This window comes from Panicum hallii, chromosome 5 (genome assembly GCF_002211085.1).
Source record: "Panicum hallii strain FIL2 chromosome 5, PHallii_v3.1, whole genome shotgun sequence".
Taxonomy (NCBI): Eukaryota; Viridiplantae; Streptophyta; class Magnoliopsida; order Poales; family Poaceae; genus Panicum; species Panicum hallii.
Window position 1 is genome coordinate 15,158,330 of NC_038046.1, and position 15,433 is coordinate 15,173,762.

The window sequence follows — 15,433 nt, forward strand, 5'->3', positions numbered from 1 at the left end:
GACGAGGAACTGGACCGTGATGAGTGATTCAAGCTAGGCCCGGCCTTCTGGCTTCTCGGCGATTTGGGCTTCTTGACTAACAGCGCAGCTGGATGGCGAAGCCCATTAACTTAATGGGCCTTTTCACGAGGCCTACACGAAACCCTAGGCGGCTTTAAGCCCTAGACGATTGACCGCACCCGATACGTTCCCGAATCCAACCCGTCTTCCTCCGCTCCGGCCTCTCGTCTGGCCGCCGCCGCCGCCTCCTCTCGCCACTCGCAAGGTGAGGACCCTAGGCTAGATATTCGCCCATGCTTACGAGTGCTTTACTTTTCGATGGGAAAGCCTCGTGCTGATGTGGATTACTTACCGCTGTTAACGCTGTTGTCTTGGAGGATAAGTTTCGGGAGGGATGGCTTCCGGTGGGCAGCCGCAGTTCCGGTACACGCAGCCGCCGTCGAAGGTGCTCCACCTGCGGAACCTGCCGTGGGACTGCACCCCGGAGGAGTTGGTCGAGCTGGGGACCCCCTTCGGCAAGGTCGTCAACACCAAGTGCGGCGTCGGCGCCAACCGCAACCAGGCATTCATCGAATTCGTGAGTACCACCAACATTCCTTGCCACCCATGTTAGTCAGCCCTACTCGTCTCGTCCAGTCTCCTGTCACCGTGGACACGGGGATAATTGTAAAATTAGATTCAGCTTTATTTAAGTGGTTCACCTGCTCATTTTTTTCTGTATCACAAGTAGTACTGAAATGCAACAAAGAGGTTGTAATTTACAAGCATTGTTTAGTCGTCCATTTAGTTGTTTGGAGAAAAATCTGCCCTGCCCATGTTGTTTTTGAATTAACAAGTTGGATGAGCAAGCTACATGCAGCGTCAACATCCATTTATCGCTAGAGCTGTTTTAGAGTCTTGTCATTGGAATTAATCCAATTGATTTGTGGCTCCGGAATTAGTGATTTTTGTAGTTTTATGATGTGTGGTGAACATGAATAATGTTAACCCCCCTTAAGACATCATGGCACAAAGAAAAATCCATCGTTTTGTATATGACTTTTTTTTGGTGGATAAGCAAAGTGCGATGGCTAGAAAATGTGTGGAAGATCTGTCTTTGAATGGGAAGACTACTTATCTGGTGAAATAATAGCCAGGCTTTAAATTTCCTATGACTATGATATGAGAATGATGGAAGTGTGTTAGACCAGTGGAGATGGACTGGATGTTATTTTAATTTTTTTATATTATTTTGCAGGCTGACCAAAATCAAGCGATTGCCATGATATCATATTATGCGTCGTCAGCAGAGCCAGCACAGGTAAGAGGGAAAAATGTGTATCTTCAGTACTCCAATAGACAGGAGATTGTCAACACCAAGACTACCGGGGAAGGTTCAGGCAACGTTTTGCTTGTGGGGATGGAGGGTGTCGCGCCAGATTCTGTCAGCATCGATGTTCTACACGTGGTAAGGATGTTAACAGTTGCATTGGGAATTATGCTATTTAGGTCAACTGATTTTGTCTGCAGGAATATTCTGATGTGCCAGGACTGTCTTAGTAACTTCTAGCACATTCATTTGCATGATCCGAATGGATTAGCAAGCAGTTGTCACGGAGTATCATGGCAGGCAGCATCTGGAACACATGTGTGTGTTTGTTTCCTCTCCCTTACTCATCGCTGCCCCAATCCTCTCCCTCCCTTTCGCTTTCCCCTCTCCCATCTCCACCCTTCCCATCCCATACCCTCCCCTCCCCTCCCCGTTTCACCTAAGTATCCCTCTTAGGATGAATCGTGTCTACCTTCATTAATGTCCGGTTCTTAGTTCATTGCGGTTAGCTGTGTTCTAATCAGTGAGTAAAGATTGATGTGAATTTTTCTCAATGGTGATCGTTCCAGATCAATAGCTGGCATAATTATATGATTGTCAATTCTCTTCCCTGGACTGCCGGAGCTTTTTTTTTTAGCTCATATGATACTTATTTCTTATGATGTATCCAGTTTACCTGGACACTACGTGTACTACTTGACTAGAAAAGCATCTCCTGAAATTGATCAGGAACATTATGAAGATTCTGGTTTTTGTAGGTTTATTTTATAAATAAATTAGTAGTCAGAACCACATATTATTTTTCACAGAGCTGTAGCTTGATGGGCACAAATATGCCATTCTCATGTCTACACACTGAGCTATTGAATGAACCCGGTTTAAATCATCTTGTAAATAGGAGTTTCACTTGCTTATTATAAATCTGCAAGCTGCAGTTGATCTAAAATATTACTTTGCGATCTTTTATATGTTGATTAGAAAATTATTTTGCAATAGTTTATGTTTAGATTAGAAGAATTATCTTTTCTTCATGCTCTTTAGTCTCAATTGATTGACACAATTGATTGAGACACTTGTCTTAATGTGCTGTCAAGGCGAGCTTCAAGGTGAAAGACATACATCAGCTGTTAAATGAATGTTTGAACAGTTTAGTGAGCTGACTCGCTTGCCATTGCCAATATTGTAGATAAAATTTGGTTTTTCATGGGTAAAAACTTAATGTATAGATTTGGTTCCCTTTGACCTTAGCACATGAATGCTTTCTTGCTCTGCTTCTTTCTTTGATTATCTATTCAAAGTGTAGAATACTTATTGATTCTGTAAGTTAGTAACAGCTTTGACAGTCATGAAAAATAAGATATATGAAAATTCATTTGTGTTGTCTTTACTAGCAGGTTAAAATGTTTCTACCTTAATACAGTTATATGCTAGCTAGTACCCTTGACTCATGTTGTTGATTTTTATTATTAAAAAATATATCTTTTAGGTTTACACTTCTCTTTAAATTTATTCAAAAATTTGCCATGCCTGGCATTGCTATATCAGTCCACTTTTGTTTGGCGCTTGTCATATAATCTCATTTTACTTTCCAGTTATATTGCATGCATTTGATTTTACTATACCATTTAGCCTGTGTCTTAACAACTGAAGTTTTGTGTGCCAGGTATTTTCTGCTTTTGGATTTGTTCACAAGATTGCTACCTTTGAGAAGGCATCTGGTTATCAGGTGATGGTTTTACTTTTACTCTTTTTTCACGTGTCATCTGCTGTCATACTTTGTTATCTTTTTTTCTTTGCTCAGGATGAACTGATTTTATCTAAGTTATGTTTGTTTTTCTTGCTTGTAGGCGTTAATTCAGTTTTCTGATGCTGAAACCGCAACATCCGCAAAAGCTGCACTGGATGGTAGATGCATTCCTAGGTATTTCTCTCAACTATAATTTTCTGCTGTATTCTTTTTCAAGACTAATGCATAATGACTTGTTCTTGTATTTCAGCTATTTGCTACCAGAACTGGATGGGGCCTGCACTTTGAGAATAAGCTATTCAGCACACAGTGTTCTCAATGTCAAGTATCAGAGCCACAGAAGTAGGTAAGATCTGCTCGGTTGACAAGATGGACCATTTTTGCTGTACTTCCTGTTTGATGGATGGATTCATTGGTTTTACCTGTCAAATTATTTCATTTTGTGTGGAAAAGTTTTTTTTCCCCCTTTCGGATACTTTCTCAATTTGGTTATTTTGTAGTATTTAGCAATCACACAACTTCTGATTATCCTTCTTTGCTGTTTCCTCTAGGGACTTTACTAACCCTTACCTTCCTTTTCTGGATTCTGCTAAAGATGGATCTGGAGCGGTAACACTTCTAACCTTTGAACTTGTATGCTTCTATTTTGTGCTTATGCAAAATTGCTAATATAGTTGTTGTGTTCACATTGTTATGCCCAGGATGGTAAAAAGCAGGAACCAGAGAGCAATATACTTCTTGCATCCATTGAGAACATGCAGTATGTTGTTACAATAGACGTGCTTCATGAGGTAATCTGTTGAAGAAAACAATGATGCTAAGTTAACATTTGCAGTTTGCACCAACTTTGTGGTATCCTGTAATTGTCAGGTCTTTTCTGCTTTTGGATTTGTACAAAAGATAGCAATTTTTGAGAAGAATGGCTTTCAAGCATTGATCCAGTATCCAGGTAAACACTAATTTGTTCCTTCATGAAATTCAACTACTCATGCATGACATGTCTCTCAAGTCCTTAATGCTTTTCTGGTAGACATTCAAACTGCAGTTGCAGCAAAAGAAGCGTTAGAAGGGCACAGCATCTATGAAGGTGGATACTGCAAGCTTCACCTCGCATTTTCACGACATACTGAGCTTAATGTTAAGGTAATTGTACTATTTTCTGACTATAATCAAATTTGTTGTGGTCAATGGTGCTTTGTCTTGCACTCTTGCTAGAAAATAGATGCGAAATAAAATATTTGAATAAACCCCAAGACTAAGGTGGTTTTTAAAAGCTCATTTATTGATTGTTTGCATCACCTTTTTTTAGGTTAACAACGAGCGAGGTAGAGATTATACAAAGGGGAACATCACTGCAAGCAGTAATCAACCTTCCATTCTTGGTCCTCAGCCAGTACCAAATGTTGGTGCCGCCATTCCACAGGCAAACAATAGTGTTCCTTCTGCAGCCACCAGTGCAGTAATGCCACCAGGGGTGCCCAGTCCAGCAATGCCTGGAGAACCATCAGTTGCTCTATCTTCCCATCCTTCAAGTGAGCCACACTCGCAAACTCCTGTTGCGCCCCCAGGTGGACCTCCACAGTACTCTAGCCAGGCAATCCTCCCAGGCCCCCCTCAACAGTTCCCAGGTTATGGCTCAGCTCAAGCTCCAATGCTGCAGCCTTCAGGTCAGGGAAGTCAACAGATGTCCAACCATGTAAACTATCAGCTACCTCCAGGTTCAGCCCAGTTCATGCAGTATCTTGGCAATGGAAGCCATCTGGTTCCAAACTCACATGGCCCACAAGCAGTGCCTTTCCCTGGCCTCGGTGGGCAGCAGCTACCTCCAGGTCCCCAGATGATGCAAGCTCCAGGTTATGGAGGTCTGCCATTTTCACAAGGTCCACGGCAACCGATGACACAGTTTCCAATGTACGGCAACCAGCAGTTCCCTCCGGGTATGGAGCCCCAGATGATGCCCTTCTCTGAGCTGGGAGGTCAACAGCTTCCATTTGCTCCGCAGGGTCCCTATCGTCGTTAGCTACTCAAAGTATGTTAGATCATAGACGGATGTATGTCAATCCTTCTCTGTTACCGTTTTCCTATGATGTGAAAATACTGTTTCTGTTCCCAGTTAGTAGGGTACTTGTTGGTTAATAGTCTACAACGTGGTGAAAACAAGTGTCCAATCTGGATTTGCCGTGGTAAATGTTTTGTAATGGCCATTGTATTTGTATCAATCGTTCTCATTGCAGAAAAATTCTAAACTTGTAGCATGTTCTTATTCTCTGGGACCTTGTACCTCCCGCTACTAAGTAAGCATCAGTCACCTGTCACCACACCAGCCTCCATTCCTTGCCGTTGCACTGAAAGCCCTCATCAAGGCATCAATGTAACTACATCAATCTTGATCTTATACAGAGTGTTGCCATCCATCTGACCAGGGATCGAGCCAGAGGACTCCGGCCAATGTTATAATTCTTCTTTCTTTCTTATATAGTTATATCCTCACACGCATAAGGTCTTCGTACCATTTCACGTATAGAAGAAACAAAAGTTGGAAGTACAGAAGAACAACTAGAAAAAGAAAGAAACAAAAAGGAAAAGAAAAGAAGTTTCATGCGCTTAGCTACGCCTATCCTCTTCTATCGTTATCCATCATCATCCGGTAGCCCTCATCTCTCCCCCCTCGTTATTGCATTGCTCTGCCTTTACCCAAAACATTCTCGACCTCGTGGCAAGTTCTTGCTAGCGCTCAATGGAGCAGAGGATCCTAGCCAGGCTCTGGACCTTAACCAAAATTTGGCAAACATGATTAATTGATTATTGTAGAAGATACACCATAGCTCTAAAATGAAACTGACGTTCAAGCAATCCAAAGAGTAATAGTACTGTTTTACTTGAAGTTTACTGATCATTAGCTAGATTACATCAAACATTGCTTCAAGATATCTTTAGCACGATTACATCAACCATACAAGAGCAGCAGCTCAATTGCAAAACATTCAGGCCACAAAGGGTGTTTCCAGCTTGTCTTGCGCTAAAAAGATACGAATATATCAGCCCTCCTCATGCAAACATTACTTGAAGAGTCTTGCTTTGAACTTGTAGGTTCTCCTAGCTCAACCAGTAAATCATGTTGTCTTTGTCTTACTAGTTCCACAGATAGGAGCCCATCAGGATGCTCAATTCATCGCAACTTCATTTCACATGAAACTCTGAATACAACCCCATACAATCTTGATATACTCAAAAGACCTTCGTTGATCAACCAATAACAACAGGTCGTACCCCTCACTGTAAGCTGCAAGAGATATCCCTCACTTTGGTATGAGTTGCAGATGGCTGCTCCTGTGACCAGGACCAAACTCGCTACGATCTCTTGATCAGTTGTGGTGAGCACACCCAACATTTTGTTGTTCTGAAAGTTTTGTGAGTCTGATGCATCATGTGAGATTCCTGATGGCCAGGGGTTCGTTCATGCATGGGCTCACTGGATTGTCACTGCGAGAATCGAACACAAGTACACCACCTTCTCTCGTATCAGTTTGACCAAACCTGCGAGTTCCAACTTGACGGGCAATTTTTCAACAAGTCGGCGTTTCCAGCGAAAAAAAGGCGCTCATACTTTCGTCTCGATCGTGTGACAGCAAACACAGCTCAAGTGCTCAACCATGCATCGATTTCCCAAAGGTTCTAGCCACAAGCCCACGTGATTAAACAAAGTTGGATCCAAAACCGCATTAACCAGCTGCAACACTACAAAAAAGCTAAAAGAAAAATCGAAGTACTCCTTTCACATCCTAAAATAAACCTAAGAAGACGTTGTCTTCTCCTGCGTCGTCCTGCTCCACCTTCTTGGCCTCGGCCTGCTTCTTCATCTCCGCCAGATCCGCCTTGAGTCTCGCGTTCTCCTGGCGCAGAGCTTGCAGATCGGCCGCATTCTCCTCCAAGGCGTGGGCCACAGCGTCGATGACAGATAGCGCTGCCAAGAAGCCGAGGAGATGACGCATCGTGTGATCGTGGGGGCGGCGGCGTGGGAGAAGACGGGCAGACGGGCGGGTGGAGCCGGTACGCGGTTCGCGAGGAGGCGGATGCCGGCGACTGCGAGGAGGGCGAGGAAGGGGGGACCTGGTGCGAATTAGTCTTTGCAAATTTCAATTAGTACTACTAATAGTAGGATTATTATTATATGATCCCCGCGCAAGGGGCGCACCCCGTGATATCTTGCGGGGCAAGTCTGGTCATCGTTTATGAATCAAATCACCTGCTACAAGTAGTGTGATTGGCTCGATATTTGCCTGAATTCCAATAGATTTTTTAAAATAAAAGGAAACATAACTTCTGGGTAAATCCAAATCTAATTACGTATGAAATTATTAGAAATATAATGTAACAAAGAGTTTTAATCTAGATACAGGTACAGTGTGATTTGGATCATATAATGTTACTTCTCCACCATGCCCATATATAGGAGGGGTTCAAACTTCAAAGTCCCTATTTTCAGTAAAACTAAGACACTCTAGACTTTCATCTATACTTGTTGATTTTAGGATACAGAATTAGTCCCATGTTAATCAGATCATCCCACGGTTCTGATCATTGTTAGTAGACTATACTTACCACTACCATGCAGCCTGATGTTTCCATAACATGTTCAGAGTCCTTCACTTTGTTTGTTAAATATTTAGTTCCTTTTCAACAAACGTGCCATAAGGTTGCTAGAACTTATATAAGTTATCTACAATCCGCTAGCCCATGCCTACATTCAACAAAGGAGAGTGCTGCATCAAACATGTTCGGTTACTTTTCTTCCTCTGTTCTGTTCATGATGGGGATGAAACCATCTTCTCGGGATCAAGCATGTCCAGACATTCAAACATCTCTCGCACTAGCACAATGTGTGTGAAAAATAAATGGCAAGTGTGCATCATTGCAAAAATCACTCCAACAATCGGAACATCCGCCTTGTATCGTCCCCGCACCGCTTCCGCCGTTCTCTTCTCTATCGCCGCGTCCGGAGGAAGGGAAGGTTAGACATCCGCCGGATCTCGTTTCCTGCTCGATCCGGAAGATGGTGGGTTCATCGGCGCCTAAAGGTGTCGCTCGCCTCCTCGCGGGGGCCGCCCCTGCTCTGCGCCGCGGATTCACGGCGCCACCTCAGTCCTCCGCAGCCGCCGCGCGCCGTGTGCCCCCTTCGCGCTCGCTCACCACCACCGCCCGCGTGCGCGATGAGGGCCGCGACAGCGAGAAGTTCTGGAGGATGATCTTCGTGGTGGGGAGTGTGGCCTTCGCTTGTAGGGTCGTGCAGGTCTTCAGGGATAAGCACGCTGACATACGTAGAGCTCACGAGAAGTATGAATTAGCTTTGGCGGAGTCGTGTGAGAAAGATCGGCAGATTAAGGAGCTGGAGCGGCGCTTCTCGAGGCTAGGTTGAGGGAGGAAGATTAGGGTTCTAAGGAGCTCCAGAGGCATTTGTATTGTGTGTCTCTGTTGGTAGTGATATCATATAAGTATGATCTGTAGTATCTGTATGAACAAGTATATGATATATTAGTTGCGGACGAGCCTATGTGTGCTCAAGTATCTGAATGTTAATTCCAGGATTTTATTTTCAGCTTTGACGCTGAATGTCTATGAGTTTCTAGATTCAGATGTTTAAAGCTGTGGCATGCTCTTGTCTCTCTGTTTGTAGCAATATCATATAAGTATGATCCGTAGTATCTGTAAGAACAAGTATGATATATCAGTACGCGGATGTGCCTATGTGTGCGCAAGTATTTGAAGTTCAATTCCTGTATTTTGTTTTCAGCTTTTGGCTCTGAATGTCTATTGAGTTTCTGGATTCAGATGTTTACAGCTGTGGCATTGCTGCTCTTGTCTGATTAGGAGAAGTGCAAATACTATGGTATTATTACAGGGCTCTGGTTTTTCAATACTATGGTTTTAAGAAACTGCAACATCCAAACAGCCCCTTAACCTTTCATGATCTGGAGGTGACCAGTTCAAAACATGCAAGGCTTCAAGGACTCAGAACAGTACTGCTCACTCTCTAGCTTCTCATGCTAGAAATTATAATGTTCCTGGTTCCTGGGTTTTTTTTTTCTTGTGCCAAACCTGGGCACATCAACAGCTGCCCACTTCTTGAGGTGCTGCAATCTGTTCTCTGGGATCAGTATGATTATGATCTCCTCCAGGTACTCTGCTACTAAGTGTTAATGAAGTTTGCTATAAAAACTAAAAACAACTCAAACCTTATGAGGTGTTTACCGAAAATAGAAAAATCTATAGAAGAATTTTTTTTACTGATACACACTATTTAGCAGACGAAGCAAAGAATGCAACTGGTGAGATTTTATACAGTATTAATATAAATGAATTTATATGGATAACGTATTGAGAAAAGGCAACATGATTCACCAACAGCATCGTCCGTCAATCTCCACTTATTCTTCCTTGATTGGGATATTTTCTTTCTTCCTATGTTGTTCTCGTTGTTCCTTACCATCTCAACTGACTCCTAACTACTCAGCTCCATTTTCCTAGGTCTACAAATACAGCAGCAGCACTAACACATCCGAAATATAACCTGGAGTTCTAAGGCAGAGGTGGCAGCTTGAATCTACATCTGCACACGGCTGAGGTAGCATGAAAGATCAGGTCACAACGTCTTCACAACCAAATGCAGAAATTTCATTCCAGAATATATAGAGGAATGAAAAAAAATAGAATCCCTTTCATATGAAAACGGAAGAATATATGAAGCGAACTGGCCGCCGGAGAGCATGTAGTAGCTGCTAACTTCAGCATCAAAGCGAATTTGTACAGAAGCTCGTCCCGGACGTGGAAGTCAGTTCCGTGCACGGGGACGGTTGCACATCGAGCGCGCCACCTGTGACAGCCTCACATTTCCAAGGCCGGACAGGCGCGCCACTGCTGAGCTTGACGTTAGACAGGCAGATCCGGGAGAAGGCTGAGTTGTTGATGCCCTTGATCAGCCCAGCCTCCTTGATGTTCTGCCCCTGGACATTCTTTATCGTCAGGGCATCGACAACCGGGAGAGCGCTCTGGTTGTAACGGTCATCAGGGTGGTCCCCGACATCACCGGCGATCCGCAGGCCATACCGGACGTTGTCCAGGGTCACGTCGGAGATGGTGACGTTCCTGATGAAGCCTCCCCTGCCGGTGTTGGTCTTGATGTGGATCCCGTACCCTGAGCCAAAGAAGTTCAGGTGCTCTGCAAGGACGTTCTGCACACCGCCGGATGTCTCGCTTCCGACCGCAAAGCCGGCAAAAGGGGAGGACCCTGTGATCCGCCGAACAGTGATGTCGGAGCTGGGGCGGCCATAGGCGATTCCATACTCGTCCCAGCCGCTCTTGATGGCAATTGAATCATCACCCGTGGAAATGTAGCAATCCTCAATGCAGACATTGCTGCTGGAATCTACAAAGTTTGGACCACAGCTATAACTTCAGTATCAAGTAGAGAGTACGTTTCTGCATGCGTATCTTGACAAGGAGAATATAAATATCTGTACCTGGATCAATTCCATCCGTGTTGGGGGAGTCATGTGGAGCTAGTACAGTCACATTTCTGATCACAACATTGCTGCACACACAGGAAAGATGATCCAACATTTATTTCTAAGCTGGGACAAACAATAAAAGCAGATTTTGGACCACAAGTACGTGATTGCTAGAAACAGTTGCAACAAACAAAGAAACATACATCAGTGTGCTGGCTTTGTTGGGTGTTATCTGGCAATTTCTGTACTCTGGTTATGGTTCACTGGTTGTGCCTAACTTTTTTGTAGCCTTTTATGACATAATAGGACATGCAACCTGGAATTCTTGCAAAATTTATGATGGTGCTCATGGGAATGATAGTACAATTGCATACCCTAATCCTACTGGGGACTGCAGGGAGGCTCAAAGCAACTTTGTAGTCAAATGAACTAAGCAACTGGACTGTGAAATTTTTGAAAAAAATGGGTAGCAAGATGCAGGTGTAGCATCTCTGCACTCTGCTTAATTCGTGAGTAGTCTGGTGATCTTTTTCGGGATTCAGGACTGAACTCACTGGTGTAAGCAAAAGGAATTGTTATGCTCACCTGCAATAAACAGGATGAATGTTCCAGAAGGGAGAATCCTGGAAGACGACGTTGGAGACGATGATATCAGAAGAGCTCATCAGCTCAAGTAGGTGAGGCCTTGTGTAGGGCAGTGTACCTTTCTTCCACATATCCCACCACATACTGCCTTGACCATCAATAGTTCCATTTTCACCTGCACAGATCACGATTGCAATAACAAACTATCATCCCCGTGAAGAACTTAACTGATGGTTTCATTTATTATGAACAATGCCATTCTGTGAGTGTGCACAGATTATTTTGTCCAGAATTTTTTTATAAATTGCATTATGTGATTGAAGATCAAGACTTTTGATATTTTGCAGCTATAGTATACTACCTCCCTATAGGACTTAGGAGTAATTTGTCCAAGGCATGTTTATTGAGAATCTGACTGAAACAATAAGCATAACAGTTTGATATGACAATTTGAGTAGCAGCAAAGGAACAGAACCTGTGATAACAACATCCTGGAGTCCACTGCCATGGATCAAACTTATGTATCTTCCACCGGGCAGCTCTCGTCCTCTCCCGTATGAGGGCAGCGGCTCGATCAGAGGCCAGCTTGGTGTGTCCTGCACAAAGGGAATGGATACGTTTCAGATAAAATCTGGGTTCTCTTCTTCAGACCCTTTTATCATATATCATACCAAAATCTGAAGACGAATATGAATTTAAGTCCATAAATCAGTGGCAGACCATGAACTACGGCATATCATCAATATCAGATCCATGCATTATAATCCCTCTCCTGGAAATCGCAAGGGTCATACTTAATTCGATCGCATCCCGAGATCTCAAAAATAGAAAGGAAACCTCAAATACGGATCGGCTCTTCTATCAACAACCCAAAAAAAAAAAGAAGTAACACCGTTCGTATGAATATCGATCCAAGACGAGCACGCCATGGCTTGGGCAGGGAGGGCTCCCCTCGAGCAATGGCGGAAGCGGACGAGACCGTGAAGAGAGCAGGAGGGCGTCTGGCGCTCACCTGCGTGGCGCGGATGACGGCGCCGCGCGCGAGGAAGAGCGTCATGCGCGAGGTGAGGTTGAAGGGCCCCGTGAGCCACACCCCGGCCGGCACGTAGAGCTCCGCCCCGCCGGGCGCGCGCAGCCTCTCGACGCTGGCCACGGCGCGCGCGAACGCGGCCGTGTTGAGCGTCCGCCCGTCCCCCTCGCCGCCGAAGCTGGCCACGGACACCCGCGCCCCGCGCCGCGGCGGCGCCCCCGGGCACGTCCCCTGCGCGCCCGCGGCCACGAGCACGGCCGCCACCGCCAGGGCCAGCAGCAGCCCGCAAAGCCGCTGCCGCCGCGCCATGGCACGGCAGGCGGAACGTCCCCTCGCGCACTCGCGCGCACGCGCCGCCTCGTTCTAGAAAAGGTCCTGGATTGGCCCGGAGCGCCACCGGCGGCAACCGCGACGAGTGATGCCGAGTGACGAGAGCCCGAGACCCGAGAGAAGGATGGGAACAAAGGAGCAAAAGGCTCCCGCGGGCTGCTTTGCGGGTGGATTTACGTGGCCGGGCCGGGGGATCGGAGTAGATTACCGTTGATGGCGAGCGGTGTGGTGTCCGGTTTCAGCGGGATGCGGGACGCCCAGCCAAGGAGAGGAGTCCAAACTACGGAGGCACGGCGGGCGCGGGGGGAGGATTTACTGGTGTCTTTATCAATGGAAGCTTGCAGTTGCATCAGCTCGAAGTGCCCCGTGCCAAAACTTGAAATTTACATGGTTACGACAGAGAGAGAGAGAGAGAGAGGGATGACAACGAATGGGCGAATCAACCACGGACTGTGTTGAACTGAAATCTCCCTGATCCTGATACGGTACACCTGAACTGCCGGCTCGATCAATGCTTCAATCTCGTAATAACTTCAACGGGAGGCGGGGGGGTGGCCCGTGGGGCGGGGGGGTGTAGGTGTTGGCCTCTTGTTTCTTGGCTCGCAGTGCGCCGCGGTGGCCCCTGGCCCCTGGCCCCTGGCCCCTGGCCCGGTGGGGGGCGGCTTGCCGGCGCACGATGGCGCTGGGGCGCGGGGCAGGACAGGCAGTGAAGCGTACGGCGGGGGAGGGACGCGCGTGGAAAGCAGCGACGCGCTGACGCGGCGCCGGCGAGCAAGCACCGACAGGCGTGTGGGTTGCTTTCGAGGCGCATGTTGGTGGTGGTGCCTGGTGGGCCAAGCCGGCAGCGGCGGGGGGTGTTTGCTACTGTGCTACTGCTCGAGTTGTCGCTGCCACTTGGCTAGGCCACCGGCGTTTTTTTTTTTGCTTACCTTCTTTCGCACGGCGGCACTGCCGCGCTGGATCGATACTCCGGCAGAACCTGCTACGGCCCGATCAAGCGTATCCGCCGCATGCTGTGAAATTCTCAGCAGAAGCGGAAGAAAGAAGATACGAGAGCCGTGAGCGACTCGTGAGCCCGCAAACATTTTTTTCCCCAGATTTCTTTCGTTTTCCAGTGTCTTTCATCTCCACCGTTCAAGGCAGTGAAGCTCCCTTATCAAAAAAAAAGAAGAAGAAAAAAGAAAAGGGGCAGTGAATCTCAAAAATAAGAAACTTCCTTCAGGCTTGAGGACAAAGTGAAGCTCTACGGAGCTCCAAGAGGCAGTAATAGGAGTGCTAGCTTTTACGTACGATTGCGAAGTTGCAAACGTTTCATGGTTCTACGCTTCACTGGTGTGGCCCGTCACGGCTAGCGGTTGCTAAACTATACACACGCACGGCACGTGACTCGAACTCTTCCGAGATTCCAAGGCTACGGCGTCGCAGAGTGCTCGGTCGAGGATCGAAGATGACTGCAGCAAGATAGTTGTTGCAGTTGCAGTACGGGGGTTACAATTAGATACAGTAGATAAATTAAAAAGAAGAGAAGAAGTGCCTCGGGCCCTCGGGCCAAGCGCCCAAGCCTCATCGTGATCATCATGCGCGTGCGCGGGCAAGGGCACGCGAGCCTGCCCTCTTCTTTGTGCGCCTGCAACCTGCATTAGCTGCCTGCCTGCTTCTGTCAGCTGTGCCACGCCGGTCGTCCGGCCCGTCATCTGCACAGCACGCACTGCAGCTGTTTCATCTTCCGTCTGGCTGTCCGGAAACCGGAAAGTTTCACATTTCCTTTGAGAATAAATTGTTTCCTACACAGAACACAGTTTGTTTGTTTTTTTGAAACGGAACACAGTTTTTTTTTGAAGAAATGAAACGGAACACGGTTAGTTTGTTTGCAAGAACCATGGCTCTCTACCACTGTCAATTCACAATGAATATAGGGAGTGCAGCGCGCTGCCACGGTGCCTCCCTCTTTCAGTTTGTTTCGGAAAATACGGACGAAAAATTCCAACTAGATTCAACATTGACGGGTTTATGTGAGCTTATTAATATTTAATCATACGGCCAGGCACTACTCGAATAGGAATATACTTTTCAAACAGCGTTGTGTTGTGTTATGGTGGCCTGCACAAGTCTCAAGTTCTCTCAAATGGCCTGTGTTATGTTTTCCTTTTGTGAGTGGAAATGATGAATACATTTCTACAAATATGAACTTGTAGGACCTGCCGGCACCGACTAGCACCACATTAGAATTTGATATCCATGGAAGTCCATCACAACATGACCCAGTAGCCAGGCCCAGCAGATAAAAGGAGCTGACTTATCATGCATGCATGAAGAAAAAGCCCGTGGTTCCCAATACATTTAGCCCAGATCCACACAACCTTCAAGCACCTGCCCTGTTGGGCCACATGTAAACGGAAGACCAAGTCGCATTTTCGATACTCTTTCTAAATTTCTCTCTAAATTATCATTTGGATTTGGAGAGCCTTCTGCATAAAAATTGCTTTTTATATATTTTCCCTCTTCAAAAATTTCTACACTCTAGAAAGCTATTTTTGTTATCTATCTTTGGCTAGCGAGAAATATGGAATAGAGAATATCTACATTTGGATAACCACTTAGAGAAGCTATAGGAGGGTATTTTTTTCATAAAAATCTCTATTCCTAATAATAAGAAAAGATACAGAGAGTCTTTTAAACTTGCTCTAAGCGGCTAAAAAGTTATGCAACATACGTCAACAACCGTGTTGTATTTGCAAAAAAGAAGGCGTATTACATGTGCTCCGATTCTATGTACTGTCTAGATTTTCATTATTTCATATTAAAGGAACTCGATCCGCCGGGGTAAGATCTCCCGAAGGTATTGTGATTTAGGTAGAAGACAATCTCTCACGTGGGTCGAGAAAAGCTTCCGAACCCCACTCTACCCATACACAGTGGCACCGCAG

At 45.8% G+C, this 15,433-nt stretch overlaps 2 protein-coding genes across 4 annotated transcripts; one reads left to right on the forward strand and one right to left on the reverse strand.

Annotated features, from left to right (window-relative positions):
- The first annotated feature begins 136 nt into the window (after positions 1-136).
- On the forward strand, positions 137-5,322 carry LOC112893328 (polypyrimidine tract-binding protein homolog 1-like). 3 transcript variants are annotated; one of them, XM_025960592.1, is made up of 11 exons: positions 137-265; positions 384-577; positions 1,238-1,447; positions 2,973-3,035; positions 3,157-3,230; positions 3,307-3,402; positions 3,608-3,665; positions 3,758-3,847; positions 3,927-4,005; positions 4,087-4,199; positions 4,366-5,322. In XM_025960592.1, exons 2-11 carry the CDS (start codon positions 395-397, stop codon positions 5,074-5,076), a joined length of 1,677 nt encoding a protein of 558 aa, XP_025816377.1. In that variant the 5' UTR covers positions 137-265; positions 384-394; the 3' UTR covers positions 5,077-5,322. The 3 variants fall into 3 exon arrangements, with proteins under 3 accessions (XP_025816377.1, XP_025816375.1, XP_025816378.1); XM_025960590.1 differs by having other exon boundaries at positions 164-265; positions 370-577; XM_025960593.1 differs by having other exon boundaries at positions 173-265; positions 378-577.
- A 4,322-nt stretch (positions 5,323-9,644) lies between these two features.
- Positions 9,645-12,858, reverse strand: LOC112891373 (probable polygalacturonase). The gene is made up of 5 exons (XM_025958214.1): positions 12,159-12,858; positions 11,622-11,742; positions 11,147-11,321; positions 10,574-10,644; positions 9,645-10,479 (listed from the first exon to the last, which is right to left on the reverse strand). The coding sequence occupies exons 1-5, from the start codon at positions 12,483-12,485 to the stop codon at positions 9,845-9,847; spliced, it is 1,329 nt and encodes a 442-aa protein (XP_025813999.1). The 5' UTR covers positions 12,486-12,858; the 3' UTR covers positions 9,645-9,844.
- Positions 12,859-15,433: the final 2,575 nt, after the last annotated feature.

Bases quoted from the DNA above. Each gene is read 5' to 3' on its own strand.
- LOC112893328 (XM_025960592.1), top strand. From the start codon at position 395: ATGGCTTCCGGTGGGCAGCCGCAGTTCCGGTACACGCAGCCGCCGTCG. The intron at 3,403-3,607 runs GTAAGATCTGCT...TGTTTCCTCTAG, and splicing joins TATCAGAGCCACAGAAGTAG to GGACTTTACTAACCCTTACC. The intron at 3,666-3,757 runs GTAACACTTCTA...TGTTATGCCCAG, and splicing joins CTAAAGATGGATCTGGAGCG to GATGGTAAAAAGCAGGAACC.
- LOC112891373 (XM_025958214.1), bottom strand. From the start codon at position 12,485: ATGGCGCGGCGGCAGCGGCTTTGCGGGCTGCTGCTGGCCCTGGCGGTG. The intron at 10,645-11,146 runs GTGAGCATAACA...CTGTGTGTGCAG, and splicing joins ATTCATCCTGTTTATTGCAG to CAATGTTGTGATCAGAAATG. The intron at 10,480-10,573 runs GTACAGATATTT...CAAACTTTGTAG, and splicing joins CACGGATGGAATTGATCCAG to ATTCCAGCAGCAATGTCTGC.